At 44.7% G+C, this 21,848-nt stretch overlaps 1 protein-coding gene across 1 annotated transcript in view; it reads right to left on the reverse strand.

Annotated features, from left to right (window-relative positions):
* Window positions 1-3,199: 3,199 nt before the first annotated feature.
* bahcc1b (BAH domain and coiled-coil containing 1b) overlaps window positions 3,200-21,848 on the reverse strand; it is a 54,587-nt gene continuing 35,938 nt past the window's right edge. Inside the window, exons 12-28 of the mRNA XM_041067133.1 lie at window positions 18,853-19,019; window positions 17,944-18,080; window positions 17,567-17,671; window positions 14,812-14,890; window positions 14,471-14,657; window positions 14,200-14,367; window positions 12,718-12,888; window positions 12,096-12,340; window positions 10,199-10,376; window positions 9,769-9,886; window positions 9,180-9,255; window positions 8,945-9,053; window positions 8,743-8,859; window positions 8,519-8,656; window positions 6,481-7,931; window positions 5,152-5,388; window positions 3,200-4,605 (exon numbers count right to left, since the gene is read on the reverse strand). Of these exons, the coding sequence (XP_040923067.1) occupies window positions 4,396-4,605; window positions 5,152-5,388; window positions 6,481-7,931; window positions 8,519-8,656; window positions 8,743-8,859; window positions 8,945-9,053; window positions 9,180-9,255; window positions 9,769-9,886; window positions 10,199-10,376; window positions 12,096-12,340; window positions 12,718-12,888; window positions 14,200-14,367; window positions 14,471-14,657; window positions 14,812-14,890; window positions 17,567-17,671; window positions 17,944-18,080; window positions 18,853-19,019 (3,893 nt within the window). The 3' untranslated portion in view covers window positions 3,200-4,395. The remainder of the gene's footprint in view (window positions 4,606-5,151; window positions 5,389-6,480; window positions 7,932-8,518; window positions 8,657-8,742; window positions 8,860-8,944; window positions 9,054-9,179; window positions 9,256-9,768; window positions 9,887-10,198; window positions 10,377-12,095; window positions 12,341-12,717; window positions 12,889-14,199; window positions 14,368-14,470; window positions 14,658-14,811; window positions 14,891-17,566; window positions 17,672-17,943; window positions 18,081-18,852; window positions 19,020-21,848) is intronic.

Here is a 21,848-nt window from a genome sequence, read left to right on the forward strand (position 1 = left end):
ATTGGAGCCCTTCCAACACACACACACACACGCTCAGGTACACATCTTTTCCTTTTTCAATCCAGCAATTTTTACTGTTTCACTGCTCGCCCCTCCTCTCTTTTTCTCAATTTCTCATTTCTCCTCCATATCTGTGTAATAAAGTAGAACACATACACACACACACACACACACACTCACACAAATAGAAGCACATCATAACACACACACATGCATTGGCACTGACACAGCCGGTCACGATGGATGGCCCCTGGACTCCTCTTGACGAGTGACATGCTTTCAGATGTGGTGTGTGTCCACCAGCCCCCACCGGGGAGAATAAAAAAAAAAAAAAAAACCTGCCACACCTCTCTGTGACACCTTGACCCTTTACATACACACACAAATCAGCTTGCGGCATGTTTGCTCTTATGACGTGAAAGCCCTCTCTCATTAACCCAGAGGGCACCTCCAGCCTCCCATTGTGGCCCTATCTCCCACAGCATTCTGGGTAAAGTAGTTTAACAATGTCAACCAGATAAGCCCAATGCAAACCTGCTGATAAGGAGTCAAAGACTGCACTTAATGTCTGTGTGTTTTGAAGGCGTTGGCTGATTGAGGAGCCGATGAGGAGGATGAGAAAAGCCCAACAGTGAGCAGAATGGGTGCATTTGTGAGTGTGTGTGTTGGTGTGTGAGTGTGTGTGTGTGTGTGTGTGTGGTCAGACTGGCAGGCGCACTGTTTCATATCTTTGTAATAACAAGTTAAACTGCCGAAACAGCTAAACACAGAAGACAAAAGAAAAGCAAACACACACACACACATACCGCTGGACAAAGGACCTGTACTTGAATGTGTTTATGTGTGTGTGATTTCAAACTATGGCCAAGGATCATTAGAAAAGTTATTCAAAAAAAAGAAAAGAAAAGAAAAAAAGGTGAGTCAAGTTTTCTTGTATTGACAAGTAAAGCAGGGAGCTGGCCAAGAAGAAACAGGGAACAACGGCGAAGGAGGGGCTGACATTAAAAACACAGCTCAGAGTAAAATAAAGTTTATGGCAGACGTTCAAGGCAACGCTGTGCTCAAGCTTTCTTCGCGCGCTGCCACGAGGCAGCCAGACTGCAATTTGAGGTCAAAGGTAAATCCTCCATCCAGACTTCAATGTTGCAATAAGCTGCGTCACAAAGGCTCCGGTTACAGTGCGATAAAAAGGTGTGAATATGTCGCAGGAAGTCTCAAATAAAACGCAGTAAATTTGCGCACTTTGTCCCAGAAACTCCACACCCTGCAGGGGATAATCTCACCTGTTCTTCCCAGCTCTCACATTACACACACACAACCACAGACTCACACAGAAGCAAGCAGTAAACTCATGTAAGTACAAGAATGCATTGACACAGTGTGGATCGGTGTATACACAAGCCCAGCATACTTTTTCTGATGAGGACACTAGCTGCATTTATGTCTTCACACACACGTATCCACACCTACAGATGCACAGATTTGAAATATTTGCAGGCTGAAAGCTGATACCCTCGCTTTGTTCTCTTAATGGTCCTGTTCCGTTTTTATTATTCTGAATACCTGACCCACCTGTACAGCCCGAGGAGGCTTTATCCTGCCCGTCGTCTCTCATGAAACTCTGCTAGATACAGTTTCCCTTTCTCTCCCCATTCTTCCCCTTCTATCGGCTACAGCTACAGTTTCAAATTGCTTCCTCCTCTCCTGTTTTTCTTTTCTTTTTTTTCTTCCCTTCTCATTCTTTCCATGCTTTCTTCTGTGGTCCATTTTCTTATTTTCTTACAGTAGACAAATGATCGGCATTGATGAACACAAGGCAGTATTCAGAAGACTCACACCTAGCAGGAAAGGAAAAAAAACAATCATGATGTTTTACTTTGTAAGAATCTTTTTTTTTTTAATGAAACACAAAAAGGCAATAAAATTAAGATAAATAATTTTTTCTTTTTGTACATGAGGAAATATTTAAGTCATATTTCCAAAGAATGACTGAAATTACATAATATATTTTAGTAGGCTATCTCAACCATACAAAGCAGGTTCCAGTGGGTCTAAAAAAAAAAAAAAGAAAGAAAAAAGAAAAACACAATGTCGTGTCTGTCAAAAGGTGATGGTTAGAACTGAATCCAGTGTTTCTTAAAGAAAATACAGCTTTTAAAAAATAATTCAATTAAAGACCCATAAAAGTCATATTTCAAAATTGAGTTTCACATTAGATTCCTTTTAAAGCTTTTGCTTTGCAGTGTAACAGCAACATTGTTGTTAAAAGTCTGTCAATGTCCTAAAAAAGAAAAAGGCATTCATGTTTTTCCCCCCTGTACATCCTATACACTGACAACAGTCATCACAGGCTTGCATAAACAGTAAGACAATGGTAAACAAGGAAAAAACAAGCAAACATAAAACACACACACACAGACATTTTTGGCAAAGCAGGAATAAAAGTGACAAGAAGCATAATTTGTGATTTGATCCTTGTTTTTTTTTCTTTCGTCTCTCACCATTGTCCCATTGATTGGCTCTGATTGTCCTTCACAGTCACGTGATGTCATTCTGGTTGCCATAGAGACCTCAAGTGCATCAGCTGGGCAGCGCGCAGACAATGTTGCTGCAACGTTTCTCAGAGGCTGTCATAGCAACGCTGGGTGAACATGAGCAGACAACGAGAGGAACTCTACTTCAAATACCTCGGTGATTGCAGGGGTCCCGGATTCAGATTTGATTGAACGTCTTTTTTTGTCTTTTTTATAAAATTGTTTTCTTCTAATGCAGTGAAGCGTAAACTCACAGGTGCTTTGGTATGTTTCATTTTGATGCCAGATAAATATCTACATTTATATAGGAATACAGGCTAAAATAGATAAAGAAGAACTAGATTGTTTTAGGATCAGAGAACAGCAGAAACTCAGTTTCTTTTCCAGTATTTGTGAAAAAAAAAAGCTCCCAACAGGAAATGCACATTCTTAATCCAACAGAGCAAAATAGAAAGAAATTTTGGACATGTGTTTAAAAAGAGCTTCTTATTCATCCCTATTCATCCCTAAAGCAGGGTGGACAACCACAAAGTCTTCACATCAGTTGTACAAGTCCAAGTCTCCAATCCTATTCAGTGCATTGAAAGAGAAGGAAACTTAACCCAACCTCCTCCCTCTGCCAACCCCCCCCCCCCAAAAAAAAACCCCACCCCCACACACCCTAAAAAATCTAAATAAAATAATCTTCTCTGCAAAAGAAAACAACAAAAAAACAAATATATATGTATACTATTTACAACATGTTATTTTATACATAATGCTGTACAAAGCACACGCACTCGCCCCATGCACACATATGCACGCACACCAACATGCACACACTGTTCAAATAAACAACTACCTGTACATGTGTCTTCGCACCTGAATAGGAGGATACGAGAGAGAGGTATTGACGTGTATGGCTTGACAGGAGAAAAAAAAAAAACGCGTTTCCATCACGAGGACTGAAAACTGCACGTTAAGTACTGGATAGATTAATATTCAGAGTGTTAGAGACATACCGACGGTGTGTCATGACGTCATCTTTGCTTGATGAGCACAGGTCGTACACGTGCATGACCACACACACACACATACACACATACACACACACACACACACACACACGCACACGCACACACACACACACACACAGACACACAGACACACACACACAATACAAACACACACGCTAAAGCACTATTTACTTAGAGCTCATTAAATGCCAAACAGGGTCATCGCAGCCACTCTGCAAACACATACACACACACACACTTACACATAAGTCCGAACTACAGTGTTTTTTGGTCCTGTTGGGGATCTCCCAATCGTGTTGTCATCGTCAAACTATCAGTATAAGACCATTAAAACCATCCAAACCAGTGTGGTTCACAGTAAGTCTCTCCTTACCATACAGTCTCTCCCGCTCTCTGAGTCTGTCTGTTTCAGAAAGCCAAGTCTGCCACCCTCCCTCCAAAGTATATCCAAGCCACCGTACTCCAAAGTGCTCATGTCCATGGTTCCTGTTCTTTTGTTGCAGTAATCTTGTCGCAGTGGCGAAATACTCTGTTATTTCAGCCACAGGGAAGGGCTGCAGACTCTCGCTGCGACAAGGAGCCTCAGTCCACATCTGATAAAGAGGTTAAATCTGACATGGATCAGACTTTTCCCCAGAACAAACCAGACTCCTCATAAGTGCCAGTACTGCCGGGCTTTATCCAGTGGGCTAGCTCCTTCTCTTACAAGGGACAGATCAATGCACAGAGCCGAAACTCTTTGTCTTGGTTTCCCTCTGCCCCCTGCTCTGCTCTGAAGGACCGTCCTGGAGGAAGTCAACTCCAGAGTTCGGGTCAATAGTTAGATTTCTCTCTAGCTGGTGGTTCTAGGACACAATGGCCATGCCGTCTGCGCTGATCAGCTGGCCTGTGGTTGGTTCGTAGGTTCCGGCCAGGTAGAACAGGTCGTTCGCTGCGTTACACGGCTTGCGCTCACGTATCAGGTGATCGTACTCGGCCCTGCTGACCACCTGGCAGCGATGGGAGATGGTCTGCACGTCATTCTCATCCTCATGGCTAGACTGATACAAGGCATTCTAGGATAGAGGCAGGAAGAAAGGTTGATAAATCAGCAAGATGTTATATTCAACAATCCAAATTTGCAGTTCACAAGTTTCACAAGAAAACTGGTGAGGGGCAAAATGATTATGTTATGTTTGGCATATGTTTGGTGCTGCTTTCCCTCCTGCAATAAATCTTCATTGCTGTGGGTTTTCTCATGATGAAGTTTTAGTTTCTGTGCATGGTGATCTTTTATGTTTGTTCAGTCATGGTGGATGTTGCTAACTACCTGGCTATTTTTCTGTTTATTCCAAACAAACCAGTAATGCCATTGCCAGAAATGTAAAATGCATGACTTCCTGTGCAGCGGAAATCTTTCCTGGGAATGACCCACCCTCCATCGAGTATTTAGAACTGCAAATATTACCAGTTTCATGAACTAAGCGGAGGTACAGCTCATATCAGATGGAAATAGGGAATAAAAAGAAGCACAGCGGTAATATATTTATATGAAAATGTCACAGAGTGTTACTTTGACCATTGCCCATTTAGAAATTCTACTTGCACTCCCTGGTCTTTACCTTGCCGTCTCGGTGTCGCTTTCCCAGGCGAGTCTCCTCCGGGTGGTAGAACCACTTGACCCTGACCACCATGCTGGAGCTCCACGACTCCCAGAGGCTCTCCACTCTGCCTACGTAGGGCAGCTGTGGCCGGCCAGGTGACAGGAACACAGCACAGTCCCCGACACGCACCGTCTCCTTGCCCCGCACGATGGCCTTGTAGAAAAGCTTGCGGGCTTTACCCTTCAGACCTCTTCTCTGTCAGGGAAAGAGAATAAAAACAGCACTCAGTCAATTTATTCAGTGCGGAAGGCTCATTTCACCACCAGCCTCATTTCAGAAATTAATTTGGGTTTTTGTTTGTTTTGCCAAACCCAGTCTACCAAAATGTCGTATGATTTAATATGTTTTTCCTATCCGAAAAAAAATGCTTCTAGCCAATAAATATAAACTTTATGCTTTTAGTTGGAATACGAGCACACTTCCTTTTAAGTGCCAAACCCTGATCCTATTGAGTTACAGGGTTGAGTTACAGGAGCATGTTTACAGCCACACCAATAATTCACTTTTAACCTGATAAGGTTAAACCACTAAAACTCACCTACAAGCTATGATCACAGTAATCATAACCTGGGCAACACACCTACATTTCTGCTTCATCTTTTGATTTGTTGGGGCATGTACACACCAAAAGGTCAGTGTTTTTTTTTTTGTTTTTTTTTAAGCTGAACATTTCATTCGACAGATGCAGTCATGTTTACAAAGCAAACAGCATGGCAGAATGGAAGCTGAGAGTGGCAGAGGCCGCTCAAACTGTTTTGTTGCGTTATCTCAGGATCGTGACTTAATAATCAGAATAACAATTCAGATATTAACCACACCAAATAAGCCTGATAGTGTTGCCAGTGTGTGCAGTCTGAGACAGAATAAGCCTCAGACTACACACATCATCTCTCTCCCAAGAGAGATCATATTTGATCATTGCATTTACTGTATTTAATCAAGGTGTGACACAGCAGAAACTGCAACTGCAATCAGTTACCTACGGAAGTCATGAGCTTAAGGAAGTTACAGATACCCCAGGACTCCCCGCTCTGCAGCCAAGATAATAAAGTGTGATCATGAAAAAACACTGACTGATTAATACAGGATTTCAAGGTAATGGGATTTAGTAATGAGAAATCACAGCTGCTCTCAAGTCAGTACAGTGACAAAAAGAGGAATGATTACCAAAAAAAAGAGATTTTGGAAAAACAATAAATTCAGAGCTTCTTCATCAATAGCCGTCTCTTCAACATCATCTTGGATGTAGAAAAAGAATGCAGTAAAATACGAAACAAGGTGTCTTACCTGTGTAGGGTTGCCCGACCATTTCCACAGCTGGCGTCCCGGTATCAGGGGGGCCATGTTGGGCAGAGGCTCAGGTGAAGACATCCTCTGTCTCTTAGCTGTTGCCAGGTCCTTGGAGGCAGGTTTTGGCTGCTGGCTCACAGGACTGCTTTGGCCCTGATGGTGGCTGTTAGGAACTCCTTCTTTCCTCTTCATCTGGGTCTTAGCTGAGCTACTGTTAGCCACCATACTTCCTTTTGACATGAACTCCTTCCTGTCTTCTGCTCTCTCGGCCCTCACCTTTGACCCAGAGACGGCCATGCTGGCTTTGGCCACATATCCGTGAGATGCGGCTGAGGCAGAGGGAGAAGAGCTGGAGGTGGTAGGGTCAGGGTTTAGGAGGTCAGAGGTCATGCTCTGCCTGTGCTTGTGTTTGTCCTGCTGGAGCAGTGCACGGCGCAGCAACACAGAGGAGGACTCTTCATCAGAGGAGTAGGAGGAATCGTTGTCTGAGGAGCAGAGGGACGAGGAGGAGATGGAGCCGGAGGAGGAGGAGGAGGAAGAAGATGAGGAGAAGCAGACAGAGAGACGAGAGAGAAAACGACCACCACGGTGGGATGTGACTGCAGCACTTCTTCTACGTGCTTCAGCATTTTGACCATCATCCTCATCATCCTCATCCAGCTCAGAGTAGGAGCTGGGGCAGTCACTCGGATAGTCCAAACTGTAATCCCCACCTTGGACTCCAAGACCAGGAGACATAAGATCCTTCCTTAGAGATGGAGCGCCCTTTAGAAGAGACTCTGACCGGGCCTCAGCAGCGTTTCTTTCCCCTCCTCCCTTCTTGCCATCCTTCACCAGCAGGGATGGGTGGATGTATCGCAGTGGTGCTCCTGCCGAGGCAAGGCTCTTTCCTCCTCTCCCTCCGCTCCCTCCAAGTCGAAGCAGGGCCTTGCTGTTCTTTGTTTTAGGAGAGGTCACTCCTTCATGATCGAGCTTCACCAGGAACTGTTTCCTGTCCCGTTCGCTTACTGGCTTCCTGCTTCCAGTTGCCATTGCCATGGTGACAGCTGGTGAGCAGGACGAGGACGATGAGTCCCGGAGGCCCATGGAAGCAACTGTGGTGACCGGTCGCCCAGCTCCAGAGCTTCCACTGCTTCCAAACGTAGAGTAGCCATTGGCGATGCTACTGAATGAGTCAACTACAAAAGGAGAGCCAAAGATACCTTTGATAGGGGCTGGGGGAGCAAGAGGGTGGGAGGCAAGCCGATGAAACAAACCCAAGTCTCGCTCTCGAATCCTCCTCTGGGTCTTACGGGACGTCCCATTGAAGAGGAAGAAATCAACCGGCGGTCTTTTCCTCGGCACAGACCAGTTCAGTAAGGTGGTGGTGCCTTTGGTTACAGTGTCTGTTACTGATGTCGGTGTGCTGGCAGTCTTAGGCACTGAGTGGATTTTCTTCGGTCTGCCAACTGAAAAAGGAGCCAACAACAGAGAGGGGTTATAATCAATATCAGCTGACAAGTCTTAAGACCATACTGAGATTAATTGTGGAACTAAGAGCTTTGGCGGAAACTTAATATCCTTATCTCCTTGATCTTCACCTGGCCAGGTATCTTTCAACATATACATTACTCAAACTGCAACAAACCTGGTAAACCTGTCTCTCCCCTCCAGCTTTGTTGTCATTCTGAGATTGTGATGAGTTACATGTGTGTTGCTTAACTACACAAAGTGCACTGTTGGCATCTCATAAAATAAGGACTGATGTGGTCATATGAGGCTAAATGATAGGCGGCAAACAAGGAATTTTAATTTACGAGTGTTTTGGTTTTTACGCGCCTCTGCTCACATTTCTCTGACGACTCACAGGCATTTGATAATTGGCTGACAGGTGGAACTGTAACTGATCTGAGGCATTTTTTTGAGGAAATTACTATGATCTGAAGAGCCGTGTCTGTCTGCATGTATGTATTTTTATTATTCCTCAGACTGTCTTAAAAGTTAGCCAGTCTTTGTTACAGATTATAAACTGAAAACGTTATGACTTCTCCCTCACCTGGTCTTTTCTCCTGGGGCCTCCCTGCTGGCTCCTCATTGGCTGGCTTCTCTGCAGGTGTGTCTTTCTTTTCCTGGGTGGAGCTTCGTCGACCGCGGCGACCAGGTGAGATCAGAAGTGCCGGAGAGGGTTCCGCACCTGACAGAGAAGAGTTGTTGGTATTCATTAATTCATTCATTCCTTACTTAAGTATCCTCCATTGCTCTCCACAAAGCTAGACTCACAGCGGATTTGGTATCCTGGGGGCAGAAGTCTGATGTTTGCGAGGGAAATCCTTCCTCTGTCTCCATCATCAAACTCCACCATCACACTGCCCTCCTTCTCAGCCTCACCTGGACCCCCTAGAATACACAGAATGGAAGACATGAGTTGCTGCGAATATCTTGGTGTATGCATACAGTGAGGTGGCTGGTGCATATCGCTCACCCCGGTGGACATATCCAGGGTAAAGGCAGCGTGACCGCTCGCTCCAATAGGCACAAACTCGCGTCCCCGCAGTCAGGATGGCCTCAGTCTGGGGCCGCACGTCTAATACCTGGAAAGAAAATCAGAAAATAAAGTGTTAATGCATGTGGAGTTAAAGTTAAAATTTCCAACAAAACTGTTGGAAGCTGTAATCAATATTTAATCAATGCAATGGAGCCTCAAAACTGAAACTCACTGCTTCCTGTAGTAGTTGCTCCAATGAGTAGATCCTGGGGCGATTCCCTCGTTCTCCTTCAATGACAACACTGAATCTAAAATTTAAAAAAAAAACAACAAGATTAATGAGATTAATGAAAAACAAAATTCCTCCAAAACAGTCATTATAATTTGTAAGTTATAATTTTATATTTAATCTAACAACCTTTGAAAATAGGGTTTTTATCATGAGCGCTCAGCTATTTTACAGGCAGCTGCGTTGGCTGCCACAGCTGTGTGTCATGGCTTTGCAGTCGTCTTGTTTGTCAAGATTCTCACAGCTGCCATTTAACCAGCGCTAAGTTTTCACTTCTTTTGTAAAATTAGACTAGAGTCTTGTTTCTGTATGTCTTTTTACTACTACACTCCCAGAGCTGTTAAGTGATCAAGCTTCAAATACGCCAGGTCTTGTGATTATTAGATGGCTAAACAATGGTTATAGATTACATTCACCGTGTGAAATAGACCCTCTGTGATGTGGACCCACTTCTGCTACGAAACATTGTGGAAATCCCTGTTTTCTACAGATTCTGAATCTGTGGACGGACAGTGAAGAAGCGGGGTCTTACATGTCAGGCAGATCCAGAGTTTGGACACAGGCGGCGTACAGCAACTCATCCTCCTTAGAGATCAGGATCTTCAGCCCGTCCACCAACATCTCTTTACTCAGCACACAGTTTGGCAGGGCTGCAGAGGGAGGGCGTGGTAGAAAGATGGATGGATGGAGAAGATAAAGGGTGAGACATACATAATTTGTGAGTGTGTTGAATAATTGCTATGTGAAGTGAGGAGGAGGGACAAAGAGGCAGAGAAAGAGGTGTGTGTGTGTGTGTGTGTGTGTGTGTGTGTGTGTGTGTGTGTGTGTGTGTGTGTGTGTGTGTGTGTGTGTGTGTGTGTGTGCGTGCATGTGTGAAAAGGATCCAACATGCTTTTAAAACCTGCGTGTGTGTGTGTGTGTGTGAGTGTAATTATAAATGACATGTCACTGTTTATGCCTACCCGGTATTCTGCAGGGCATGTTCGGTGGAAGCTGGATCGACTTCTTCTCCTTCGCCTCTTCCTCTTCCTCTTCCTCCTCCTCCTCTTCTCCCTCGGAGAAGCTGCTTTCCTCATCCAAGCGAAAGCCGTCATCAGCAGCGAAGCTCTGCAGGAGCCGGCTCACTGCGTGGCCCTTGGCCTGGACAGGAAACAGGATGTGACGTCAGTAGGCAGAAAGCAGGATATGGCATCACTTCATTAAATGTCCAAATTAATCAACAGTAAACAGGATCTGCAGGTGAATGAATAAAGTCTTTTCAAGCCTGATGTGACTGATGTGGTAAATCTAACAGCGAAAAGCAACCACAGGCACCAACACCTCTTGTAACGTGATACTTCAGTTAAACCTGCAGGATTTTATTTTCTCAGCTGCCATCGTTTGCTCAAGGGTCAGAGGTCACAATCAGTAATAACTGCAGCTCTTGACGTGGCAGGACTTTAGCGTATTGCTCAAGGACACTTCAGCAGAGTGGCCTGCTAATATAGAAACTCAAACCCTAATTCACATTCTCACTTCAGACACACACACACACACGGCAGATACTACTCATCTTCAGACCGGTTTAAGCTAGTTTAGCCAAACATGACTGATGATGGAAAGTCAGCTCGCTCAACAGGTTTCTGCTTGTATTTAAGCTTTCCACAGAAAAGACCATAATATTCAATGCAAGGGAGATGGTGTGTGTGTGAGTGTGTGTGCGTGTGTGGGTGCGTATGTGTTGTCTCTTGGAGTTTTCCACATCAGGAGACCATATATTTTAATGACAGAAGTTTCGTCACCAGAGGGCATGGGTGATTATTTCCTTTTAGTGCTGGTGGTGATGTGTTTGTGTGTGTAGGAATGCATGGGTGTGTGGTGGGTTATGGCCAATCATTATCTTAATACTTCTCTGTTTGGTTTGGAGTTATGTGTTTTTGGACATTCCCTCACGATGACTCAAAAACTAAAGAAACCTCGGGGCATTTCTCATTAAAACGAATGCGGGTGTCTCGCCAACGGCTGCCTGCATGAATACAGTGGGCCCAGTGGTGTGTTAGCACAGCAGGCAAGCATGCAAGCATACACCTATAACAAGAGCAAGTGGTATATTTGACAGTAAGTAATGTCGGTGTTAATCTACTGGATTTTCAAACTTCCTGGCAGGGTGTGGCTCGCTTCGACAAGGAAGGAGTGAACTTGAGGTGAGGGCTTCTCCAAATTCCTCCCTGCTTCTCTCCTTCTCAGCCTTTAGTTGCATGCAGCAGAAGGCCAAAGGGAGTGACCTTCTCTGAGTCACCTATCGTCTTTTACTCAAATTTCCAGTCAGTCAGTCAATCAGCGTCTGAACCTAACGCCTCTCATGACCACTGTTGGGTTTGTTACACAAAAACCAACGTCCCTCTTTGCTCATTAACTCATTTCAAAGGTAAAATAATTACATTGCTTACAACTCTGTGACAGCAGTAATTTATTTTGATGCTCATTATTTAACCTTCCTGTACAATTGGCAATTACATCTCACCTATTCCTTCCCAATTCCCTTTCCCACTCACTTCTGTGTGAATGATGAGGGGAAAGGCAAAAGTGGCAAAGCACAAATATCCCCTATAAACAGATGTTTAACTCTAGAAGAGGATTTGGTTGTACAGTCCCCTAGCTGAGATATCCACTCCAAATATTGTTAATTTTCTTAAGTTATTTTTTTTTGTGCATGTTTCTATAACTTCAAAGCACAGCAGAAACTGATGAATGTGATCAACAGGTAGTAATATATATGTTGGATAGCTGTCACTGCTGAAAGTGGAATATTGCTGTCTCAGTGTAATGTTACACATCTCCACCGAGCACTAGTAATGTCTGACTACCGCAACGTCTCACCTTCCCCAGAATGCCCTGTCCTGCTGAGGTCTTCTTAACAGCTTCCTTGCTGGTCCTGTTTGCTTCTGTCAGAGCTCCTTGGTTCCCCCGGCCGTCCCCAAAGCTGCAGCCCACTGATGACACACCCCAGCTGGGCAGAGATGCTCTTTTAGTCCCCTGGTGGTCCGGACGTCGCCTCTCCATGTTGGCGAAGCTTGGTCTTCTGGGTGCTCTTCCCCGATCTGTACTGGGAATGCCCCCCACGCCTGAGGTCAAAGTGGAAATGATGGAAATTAGAACATTAAAAGTCAACATCTGATATTGGTTTACTATAAGGTAAGAAATGTAGATTTTTGTCTTGGAAGCTAGATAACAGTTATCTGATACAATTTCTGCGCATGTTAGATTGTTCTAGATAAGTTGAATAAACAAAGACTACCTCTAATTGTAAGAAGGGACTTTCAGATTTTGAAACTTTTCAAAAGTAAAATAAATGTAGATTCATTTAAACCCCAAGTAAATCCTGTTATCCTTCAGCTAAGGAGCAAAAAATTAAAATAATAAAGGTGACAAAAATAAAGGTAAAAAAAATAAAGGTTTTATATGACAGCAGCATACATAAAAGCGTGTATAAAGATCTCACCGGCAGGCCCTGGTCTCTTACTCCTGGCTTTCTGGTTTGTTTGGAGCTTGGAGGACTGTGAAGAAAAAGGCACAATCCCAGCAGGGTTTGCAGGAGTTTCTTTAGAAGATGAGCTAATCTTGATGTCACCAGCTCCATCTTCGCTGTCATAGCTGCCGTCCTCCTCCTCCTCTGTGAAATCACAACATCGGTATGATCAGTCAGAGAGCTTCAAGTGATCTAAATGTAAGTACTGATAACTAAAGCCAGGGACTCACTTGACAGGAAATATCGACAGTAAGCTTTCAATATTCCTCTAGCATCTACGGTTCAGTTTGAAAGTCTGTGGCTAAACTTGCATGATGGTAAATACAAAGACAAAAGAGCAAACAGAGAAATGTTGTCATTGATTGACTGGTACGTGTTTGATCAAGCTTTTCTCCCAGGGTCTTTAAAGTAGGACATTTTGTGACTTATAAATTCCTGCCTTAATGGCTACGCGATAACACACTGCTTGTTCCTTAACTGCAGTGAGGGGAAGCGAATGTTGGCGCACATGCACATATGCAGCGCTGCATGCACACACACACAAACACAGATTGTTATTGGCAGCTGTGTGTCGCTGAATGCGGGGTCGTGTCGGGTGTCGACACATCTCTGACACACTTGTCACTTACATGGCGTTCTCGTCAACACTTTGCCCCGCTCACTTACGCACAGAAATACTGACACACAAATGCACTCATTAAATCTCCGCTTCTCTGTGGCGTCAAGGTCACGAGGTCGGTCAGATTCAAGCGTTTTCCTGAAGTTTTGCTAGCTTCATATTCAACCTTCCTCTCCTGTGAGGCATTCATTTTAAGTCATTATGACTCCTCAACTCAAGCCCTTCAAGGAGGGCAATTCCATGAGGTTAGGGAGGTGAAGAGGAGAGAGGGAGGGTGAGGGGTGGGGTGGTGGGGGGTTGGGGGCGCCTGGGTGTGACATTCTGACCCGGGCCAGACCGGGCTCACGTTACCGTACGGCGTTGAGGGCAGGGGTAGCTGTGTTGCATGCCTGTGGCAAGTCGTTAACGGTTTTAACGGTGTGACAGACGAGCTGGGAAGTGAGAGGAGCCCCCGATGACGGCAGACATCTCACTCTCAGATGCTTCATGCTCTCACTCACTCACACACACACACAGATACTCTCATGGCGAAATCTCACAATGTCTGGTCGATGTTCTTTGAGCCAAATCAACACCACTTGACTCAAATGTGTAACTGTCTATGAACTCTATCAAGCTAATCATACTGAGGTTTTGTGGTTGCACTGCAAATCTCTTATCAGCCACAGTTTTCCTTCGGAAACTTTCTATTCCACAAAAAACTGGATAAATATAAGGCCATTGAATCGTCTTGAATTTTATAGCCAAGTTCTCTTCTCCAATATCTTTGTTTATCTGATTAACAAAACACTGACAAACTGAGAAACACTGTGTGTGTGACCTGCACAGTAACTCACCGTGTTCTGAGCTCTCACTGTCGCTTTTCTCTTCCCTAACTTCCTGTTTCTCAGAGACCCGGCCGTCCTTGTGATGAGCTCTGTTCGGGTCGACACCCATCAACACTTTGGGCTTCCGACCCCTCTTCCTCTTCATGGTCTGACCGGCTGCCCAGTCTTGCTGAGGGTCTGATGGACAGAGGGGTAGAAGCAGGGCTCATGTTTAGTTTTTGAGGTGCTACCTAATGAACAACAACTGAGTGTATACTCTGTATGCTCCCTCTGTCCCCACCTTTCCCTCCTTGTCTGCAGTGACTCTTGAGTGTCTCCTCTGCTCCAGGGTCCCCTCTGCAGTAAAGCGTGCCTGCTGACGGTGCACCACGCTGGGCCGCAGCCTTCTGCTTCAGCTGGGTCACCCGTCTGGCCAGCCTGGAGCTCAGGGTGCTGGGCCGACCTCTGTGCTTACAGCAAGCCTTCATCTGTAGATAGGGGGTGGAACAGCTAATTATTGACTAATTTCTTTCTGCTAATTGAAACATCCAGGAGCGAAGAAAAAAAAAACATTAGCAGCAGGAAGTGGTTGACAGCGTGTGTGTGTGGATGAACCAGGAGAGACTCCGCAGAGGGACCGACCTGTGCAGCACTGACGCTGTTGAAGTCGTGATTGGACATTTTCTTCCTGGTTTTTTCCTCCAGCAAATTCAGCCCAGCCCTGGAAAAAAATAAAAGCACAGCAGAGGCACACTTAAATAAGATATAATCATAAGATATAATCATACAGAATTAATCTGATCACACATTTCTTCTCAAGGATGATATTCTCCGTAACTCTCTTCTCTCTAGTTTCACTTCCCCCTCTGCTGGGTTCATTCATTGTCTCACTCTCTTCCCACTCTTTCTCTTTCTCATAACTTTGATGAGGTAAGAGACAGGCTCTGTCGACCGTCTGCACAGTTTGACGGCAAACACAGAAATATTCAGCGACCGTGTGAATATGAAACTCTGCTGAATCACCACATGAAAGGATAAGAATTATCTGGTGTGAAGGGGAATGGAGAAGAGACAGAGAGAGACGGAGGCAGGAGGAGAAGGGTTGAGGGGGAAGGGAAGGAGACAGAGAGAGAGATGAAGCAGTCTCGGGGGAGTCTGTCCGTTGACCGGAGCTCCAGGGCTCAATCGATAAACACTAACCTCTATTGAACACTACTCCTCCCTTCCTTTCTCTCTCCCTCTCTCTCTCTGTCCTTCCTTCATTGTATGCATGCTCTCTCACACCACAGGCAGCCAGCACACACACAGACACACACACAGACACACACAGACACACAGACACACACACACACACACACACACTCTCTCTCTTAGCAGCTGTGTCTGAGGCAGGTGAATCCTATATTCCCACAGAGGGAAGGTTTGGCTCTCAGCATCTCTGCTCCCAGGAGAGGAGAGGAGAGGAGAGGAAAAAGAAAGGAAAAGATCTATCTATCTATCTATCTATCTATCTAAAAAAAATCTGAAAGGTTCCATTAATCCATTCATCCAGGCCATATCTGCCTGTTGCAAACCCTCTGCCTGACCTCTCAAAGCTTCTAAGCCCCTAAGTTAACGCAATGTCACGTCCTCAGCAACAGCACATTTGAGTATGTTGCCATAAACGATGTGTTCATTACTTAGATACTTTTGGTCTGGGACTGTTTGGGCAAGGGCCCATGGTTGCAGTTAGGGGGAATCTTAATGTTACATCATACAGTGATATTTTAAATAACAGCGTGCTTCCAACCTTGTGGCATTAGTTTGGGGAAGGCCCTTTCCTGGTACATTAAGAGAAAATGTGTTGTTGAAGAACTTGACTGAGCTCCGACTGTCAGTCTGGCCTTTAGGAGGATTTCTGTATGGTCGAACAGCAGCTGACACCACCTCCCCCTACACCTACAGATGATGGAACCACATCCAACAATTTTTGTAACCTTATGAAACCGGCAATCCAACAATCACGCCCCCTTCATGCAGCGACTACAGCTACATACGTCTTCCTTTGTGTTTGTACATCAGAGTGCAACATCTTAAACGCCTTCACGGAAAAACTGTCCAAAGCGATCGCCATTTGAACGATTATCATGTCTTGCCCCTTTCTTTGATGGCAGGCTTTTCAGGTCGCCTTCAAGTGTAGCTTTTCACAACAACTATAAGCACTTTTGCCTTGAAATGTGGATGGATGACACATTGTACAAACTTGTTTGTTTCAAGCACACCCTGGCCTTTACTGTCCAACTTCAGGGTCCAAGCTCATTTAATGCTCCTGTGTCTGAATGGGACAAATCCTTTCACATGGGTTCTTGGGAAAAACCTTCCAAGATGAGTGGACGCTGTTGTAGCAGTATATCAATGCCTGTGGTTTTTGAATGTCATTTTCATTTAATCACATATGGATGCTATGCTCAGGTGTCTACATGCTTTCGGTCACGCAGCTTACGTGGATTTGTAGGTTGATTTTTGGAAAGGCTGCTGTTTCATTTCACCCCACAACTCTCTCAAAGAGATGAAGGTATAAAGAGATGATCCAACGCTTGTTAATAACAACAGAAAAGCCGCTCACGCACGTAGCGACCAGCTCTACTAATTAACCAAGGTCTGTGTGTATGTGTGCGGCACCGGCATGTACGACTAAAGCCTTTCATTGTCATTTTCATTAGCACTTTCTAATCACGGTAACCGTGACAAACCTTGAGTTTTTCTAATCATTTTATCAAGGCGAAGGGTGTTCATGCTAACAGAGGTGGGGCAGCATGAGAAAACACATTTATCATTATGAGCGTCGAACACTGACTGCGTGAGTGTGTGTTTCCAGCTTGTGCGTATGTGCAGGAATGCGTGTCAGCGTGGAAGTGTGCATGTCTAAAGTGTTAAATAATGCGTGGTTGTGTGTTGCAGCGGGTGGGGGTGGTGTTGAGTCGTTTATCACTGTAATAACTGTACATCAGGACTTTGTCCAGCTGTATTAATATATGCTGGAGGTTCACAGGGAATAAGGACATAATCAATGCAAGTGATAAATATGATTAAAAGTGATTAATGATGATTAATGAAGGCCTCATCTCCATTACCTTCTTTCATTTAAAAATCACACCCAGCTTACAGCTTCCATCACATAACCCACGGTGTGTGTGTGTGTGTGTGTGTGTGTGTGCATGCGTGCGTGCGTGAGCAGCTCTTTCCAGTGCCCAATCAAGCAAATCATCAGCTATAGAGCATTCGAATCAATTCAGCTGAAGAAGAACTTCTTGAAAATCAACCGTGCCTTTCACTAAAAACACAAACAGAAATCAGGATGAATGAGCTGGGCCTGCCAATCACACTGATTATCCGGACGCAATATCAGAGGACTGACCTGAGTCTTTTGGAACTCTCTGCAGCAGCTGGGCCGGGGGTGGACTTGCGCTTGCGGGGGCGACCGGGCCCCCGGCGGGCAGGGCTACGAGATGTCTCCTCTTTCCTGCAGAGAGGAAGACAAGAAGGAGGAGGAGGAAGATGGAGAGAGAGAGAGAGAGAGAGAGATCAAAGATGCAGTCAGGACAGCAAGAGAAATCAGGAGGAAACTTGTATCGGCTACAGGTCAAACTGCATTAGGTATGAGCAGGCGGCAAGTCCTGATAAATCAGGAGGATGCAGCATGACAGCAGAACTGAGAATGCTGGAATGCATGATTCAGTCTAGACAAAAAGAAGTGTGTGTGTGTGTGTGTGTGTGTGTGTGTTCTCTGCTCACTGGTGGTCGTGTTTCCTCTGTAGCTTGGCCAGTTCTCTCTGTTTCTCTTTGTAGCGGCGCTGTAGCTCAGCCAGTTGGACACGCATGGCCAGCTCCTCCCCTCCCATCGTCTCCATGGAGCCCTTCACTGGGCACACCTGATACGCACACACGGATAGACATACATGTGCATACAAACACACATATAAAGAAAAAAACAGAGGAATTTAAATGCAAATGTCATTCGATCACATTTGATCCTTAAACTAGATCATTTTTGTTAACTAAAATATCGGCCCTTAAAAGCAAGGATCTCTGGGAGATCGATCTGGTGCTTCGTGCTAAAATATTTGCAAACATGATGATATGTAGGTATCTAGAACTTAAAGAAGAACTTAAATATTAAATTCACATTAAAACAAAAAAACATTCTTTGCTAATAAAAATTATATTTTGTAAAAGATTTCGCCACAAAACTTCAACACAGAACTGCTTGATTACATCACATGAAAAAAAATTCTTATTTAACTTAAGAGCAATAAATATTTTATCACTTAGCTTACTCTATTTGCCCAGTATTACTCAACACACAGTAATGTAGGCGACAGTGTTTGCATGAAAAAACTAGATTATCTGGGTACATATGGACTAGTTTGATGTCCCTTTGCGCATAACTGAGGATAACCAATGGCTGCTTTGTGCTAATTTCTCAGTCAGTTACTTGGAATAAAAGTGTCAGGAAAAATCCTAAAATATAACTGTAAATGTTTGTGTCAGGCAACCTACTCTTTTTACAGTTTTTCTTAAGCTTAGTAAAAAAAAAAAACTAATGAGGTGTTTGTCCATTGTTCAACACATCCTTACATTTCCAGCATGAATGATTTATGTTTGAATGCATAAACACAAAATACACATTCAGTAAAACCTCACCGGCTCGTGGCGAGGCGTCCAGCTACACTTCCTGCGCAGGTTGAGCCTTTTCCTGATTGGACACTGCTGGTCCGCCCCCACATTTACAGCTCCTCCCCCCATCTCCAGGGCACGGGCAGCCGCCAGCGTAGCCAGACTGTGGAGGTCAAAGGTCAGCATGTCCTCACCTGCAGGGAGACGGATTGTAGTGGTTTACGATCGGTGCATCACATAGCGGCTGACACCGTGTTATACAACATGTTGTGCGCTGAACAGATTTATTTCTGGAGCGATGAAACCATGCCTTGAAAAGTGGTGATATTTTTGATATTAGCTGGGTAGTTTATTTGATGTATACTGGTGTTTGTGCCTAATCATACACAAACAACACAGACACACACGCACACACACATGAGGGGGAGTGCTAGAGAACGATCTCTACATCTGTCACTGTCATTAACTCTGTCATTGTCACAGCACCAGCAGATGAAACAGAATATTCATGAGGCGGTCCACAAACACACACACACACATACACACATACACACAAACCTATGCAAATAAAACACATTCTGCATACACACATTCACCTACAACATTTCCTGAGCTGCACAGACATGGGCATGTGTGTGTGTGTGAGTGTGTGTGTGTGTGAGGGAGAACTGGAGAGAAGGAGAACAACGGACAGGAGGGAGGAGGAGGAGGAGGAGGAGTGCAACGCAGTGAGAGGAAGGGGGGAGGGGATGGGGAGTAAAGGGGAGGAGAAGCAATAAGAAGCAAAGTGTTTATTGAGCTATCTATTTATTCTCCTACATCTCCTCATTATGGACATGGACAGAATCCAATTTCCCCTTCAAGGAGAGGAGAGGAAAGGAAAGAAGAGGATAGGAGAGGAAAGGAAAGAAGAGGAGAGGAAAGAAGAGGAGAGGAGAGGAGAGGAAAGGATCACTCACACACTGTGCACTGGAGCTGCAAGGCCTATTCACTAACATCTGACATTATTAAAACCTGTGTGTGTGTGTGTGTGAGACGGAGACAGAAATGCGGTAAACAGCGAAGAGAGAGGAGAGGGCAGGAAGGATGGAGTTTTCATCTGTGAAGCCAGATATAAAAAAAAAAACACCACTAACAGTGTGAATGAAAGAACAAACGGACATGTGAACGACGGGTCACTCCTCAGAGAGCGGGAAGGAGCTGAGAGATGTGGCTTCGTCCTGTCCCAGCTCGCAGAGGTCAGTACCATCTCATCTGTCAGACCTCTGAGCCAATGGCACGCTCCGATTACCCCAACAGGATGACATCACCACTGACATCACCACACCTAGTTTAGTATCCTGGAGGATGGCCACAATCGATAGACACTTTCTGCCCACAGTATACCACACACACACACGCCTTTGCACAGTAATAATACAATACTGTGTCTCTAAAGTGGGTGAAGGGTGTAATAAGAGGCCACACAGGGGATTTCAAGGGGAAAAACAAAAACAGTGGAGGAAAATTAAAAACTATTACAGCTGATATGGGCCTAGTCATCATTAGAGTCCATTAAGGAAGTTTATTGAGCTGAAATTTCAATATAAAGGCAATGTGAAGGAATAAAGGAAACTGACACAAACGGCTCCTCTGTCTATGTGTAAATAGAAGTAATGGTGTTAATTTATACTGCAGGGGAAAATATCTCTTGATTCCTTAATCTGTAATTGCGATCTCCAGTGAACAGCTGAGATATCCTTCCGCGTCAAGGAGCGGCATAAATGCATCTGTCTGGGATCGGTTTCATCTCCCAAACACATTCACGATGACAAAAACGCCATCAGCGGTATTAATAACATTCCACACAGCGAAGGCCGGAGCGGGTTTTAAATAAATGTGTTGCAATTTGGAGAACGTTTTCCACGCCACGACAGGACTTATTGATTTCACACCTATTACACATGCTAACCACGTGCACGCACACATAAACAAATGCAAACTCACATGCTCCATATCACACACACACACACACATGCACAGACAGCTGCAGAGCGACTTATGATTTTTACACTTATTAATTCCGTCAACAAGGCTTGCAGAGGCAGGATTTACACACAAGATTACATTGGTTTAATAATAAAAAAAAAAGAAAAAAGAAGAAGCGGGTGAGTGAGGGGGGGAAAAATAACAAAGAGGGAGGAGGAGGAGAAGCGGGAGGAGGCAGCCTGGTGGAGAGACACATAGACTGTGATGGAGGAGAGCAGGGATTCATCTGGGATTACTTAACAGCTTACACACACACACACACACACACACACACACACACACACACACACACACACACACACACACACACACACACACACACACACACACACACCACCGTGCACACACACACACACAAATATGGGCAAACACACACACAGATGCTGGCATAAATAAAAACACTTTCTCTCAGAGGGACGAGAGGAAAATAGGAGCGCTTACAGGAGAAGTGTTTTAAAGGAAAGGGTCTAATTAGCAAAGCAAGACGCCAGAGCCTGGGGGACACACTGGGCAGAGTGTGTGTGCCTGTGTGAGTGTGAGTGTGTGTCCTGGCTTGTGTCTGAAGCTCAGCTTGTTTGTCCATCTCTGTGTCCCCCCCCCCCACCCCCACAAACAAACACAAACACACACACACACATACACCCATCCCAGAGGGAAAAATATGGTCTATAGGCAGAGTCAGAGCGGAAGAAGGACAGTTAGTGGGAAATTTGTGTCTGTGTGTGCGCGTGTGTGGTTAATGTGTGAGTCTCCACATCTGGGTTGCACACGTCTCCCAGACCCTGTTTTTTGGTTCACTGTAACTGCGTGTGTGTTTGTGTAGACAAGAAAGAAAAAGGGTAACTTTTTTTTTCCCCCTTGATTTGATTTTCACGGGCATTTTACTCTTGTTTGCTGTAACGTGACAATATTAAACTGTAAACGCGTAATGAAAGAGGGTACACGCAAATACTGGGGGGCATTTTCTACATCATTGTTTTTCATTTCCGATGAAT

This window comes from Toxotes jaculatrix, chromosome 21, assembly GCF_017976425.1.
Source record: "Toxotes jaculatrix isolate fToxJac2 chromosome 21, fToxJac2.pri, whole genome shotgun sequence".
Lineage (NCBI taxonomy): Eukaryota > Metazoa > Chordata > Actinopteri > Toxotidae > Toxotes > Toxotes jaculatrix.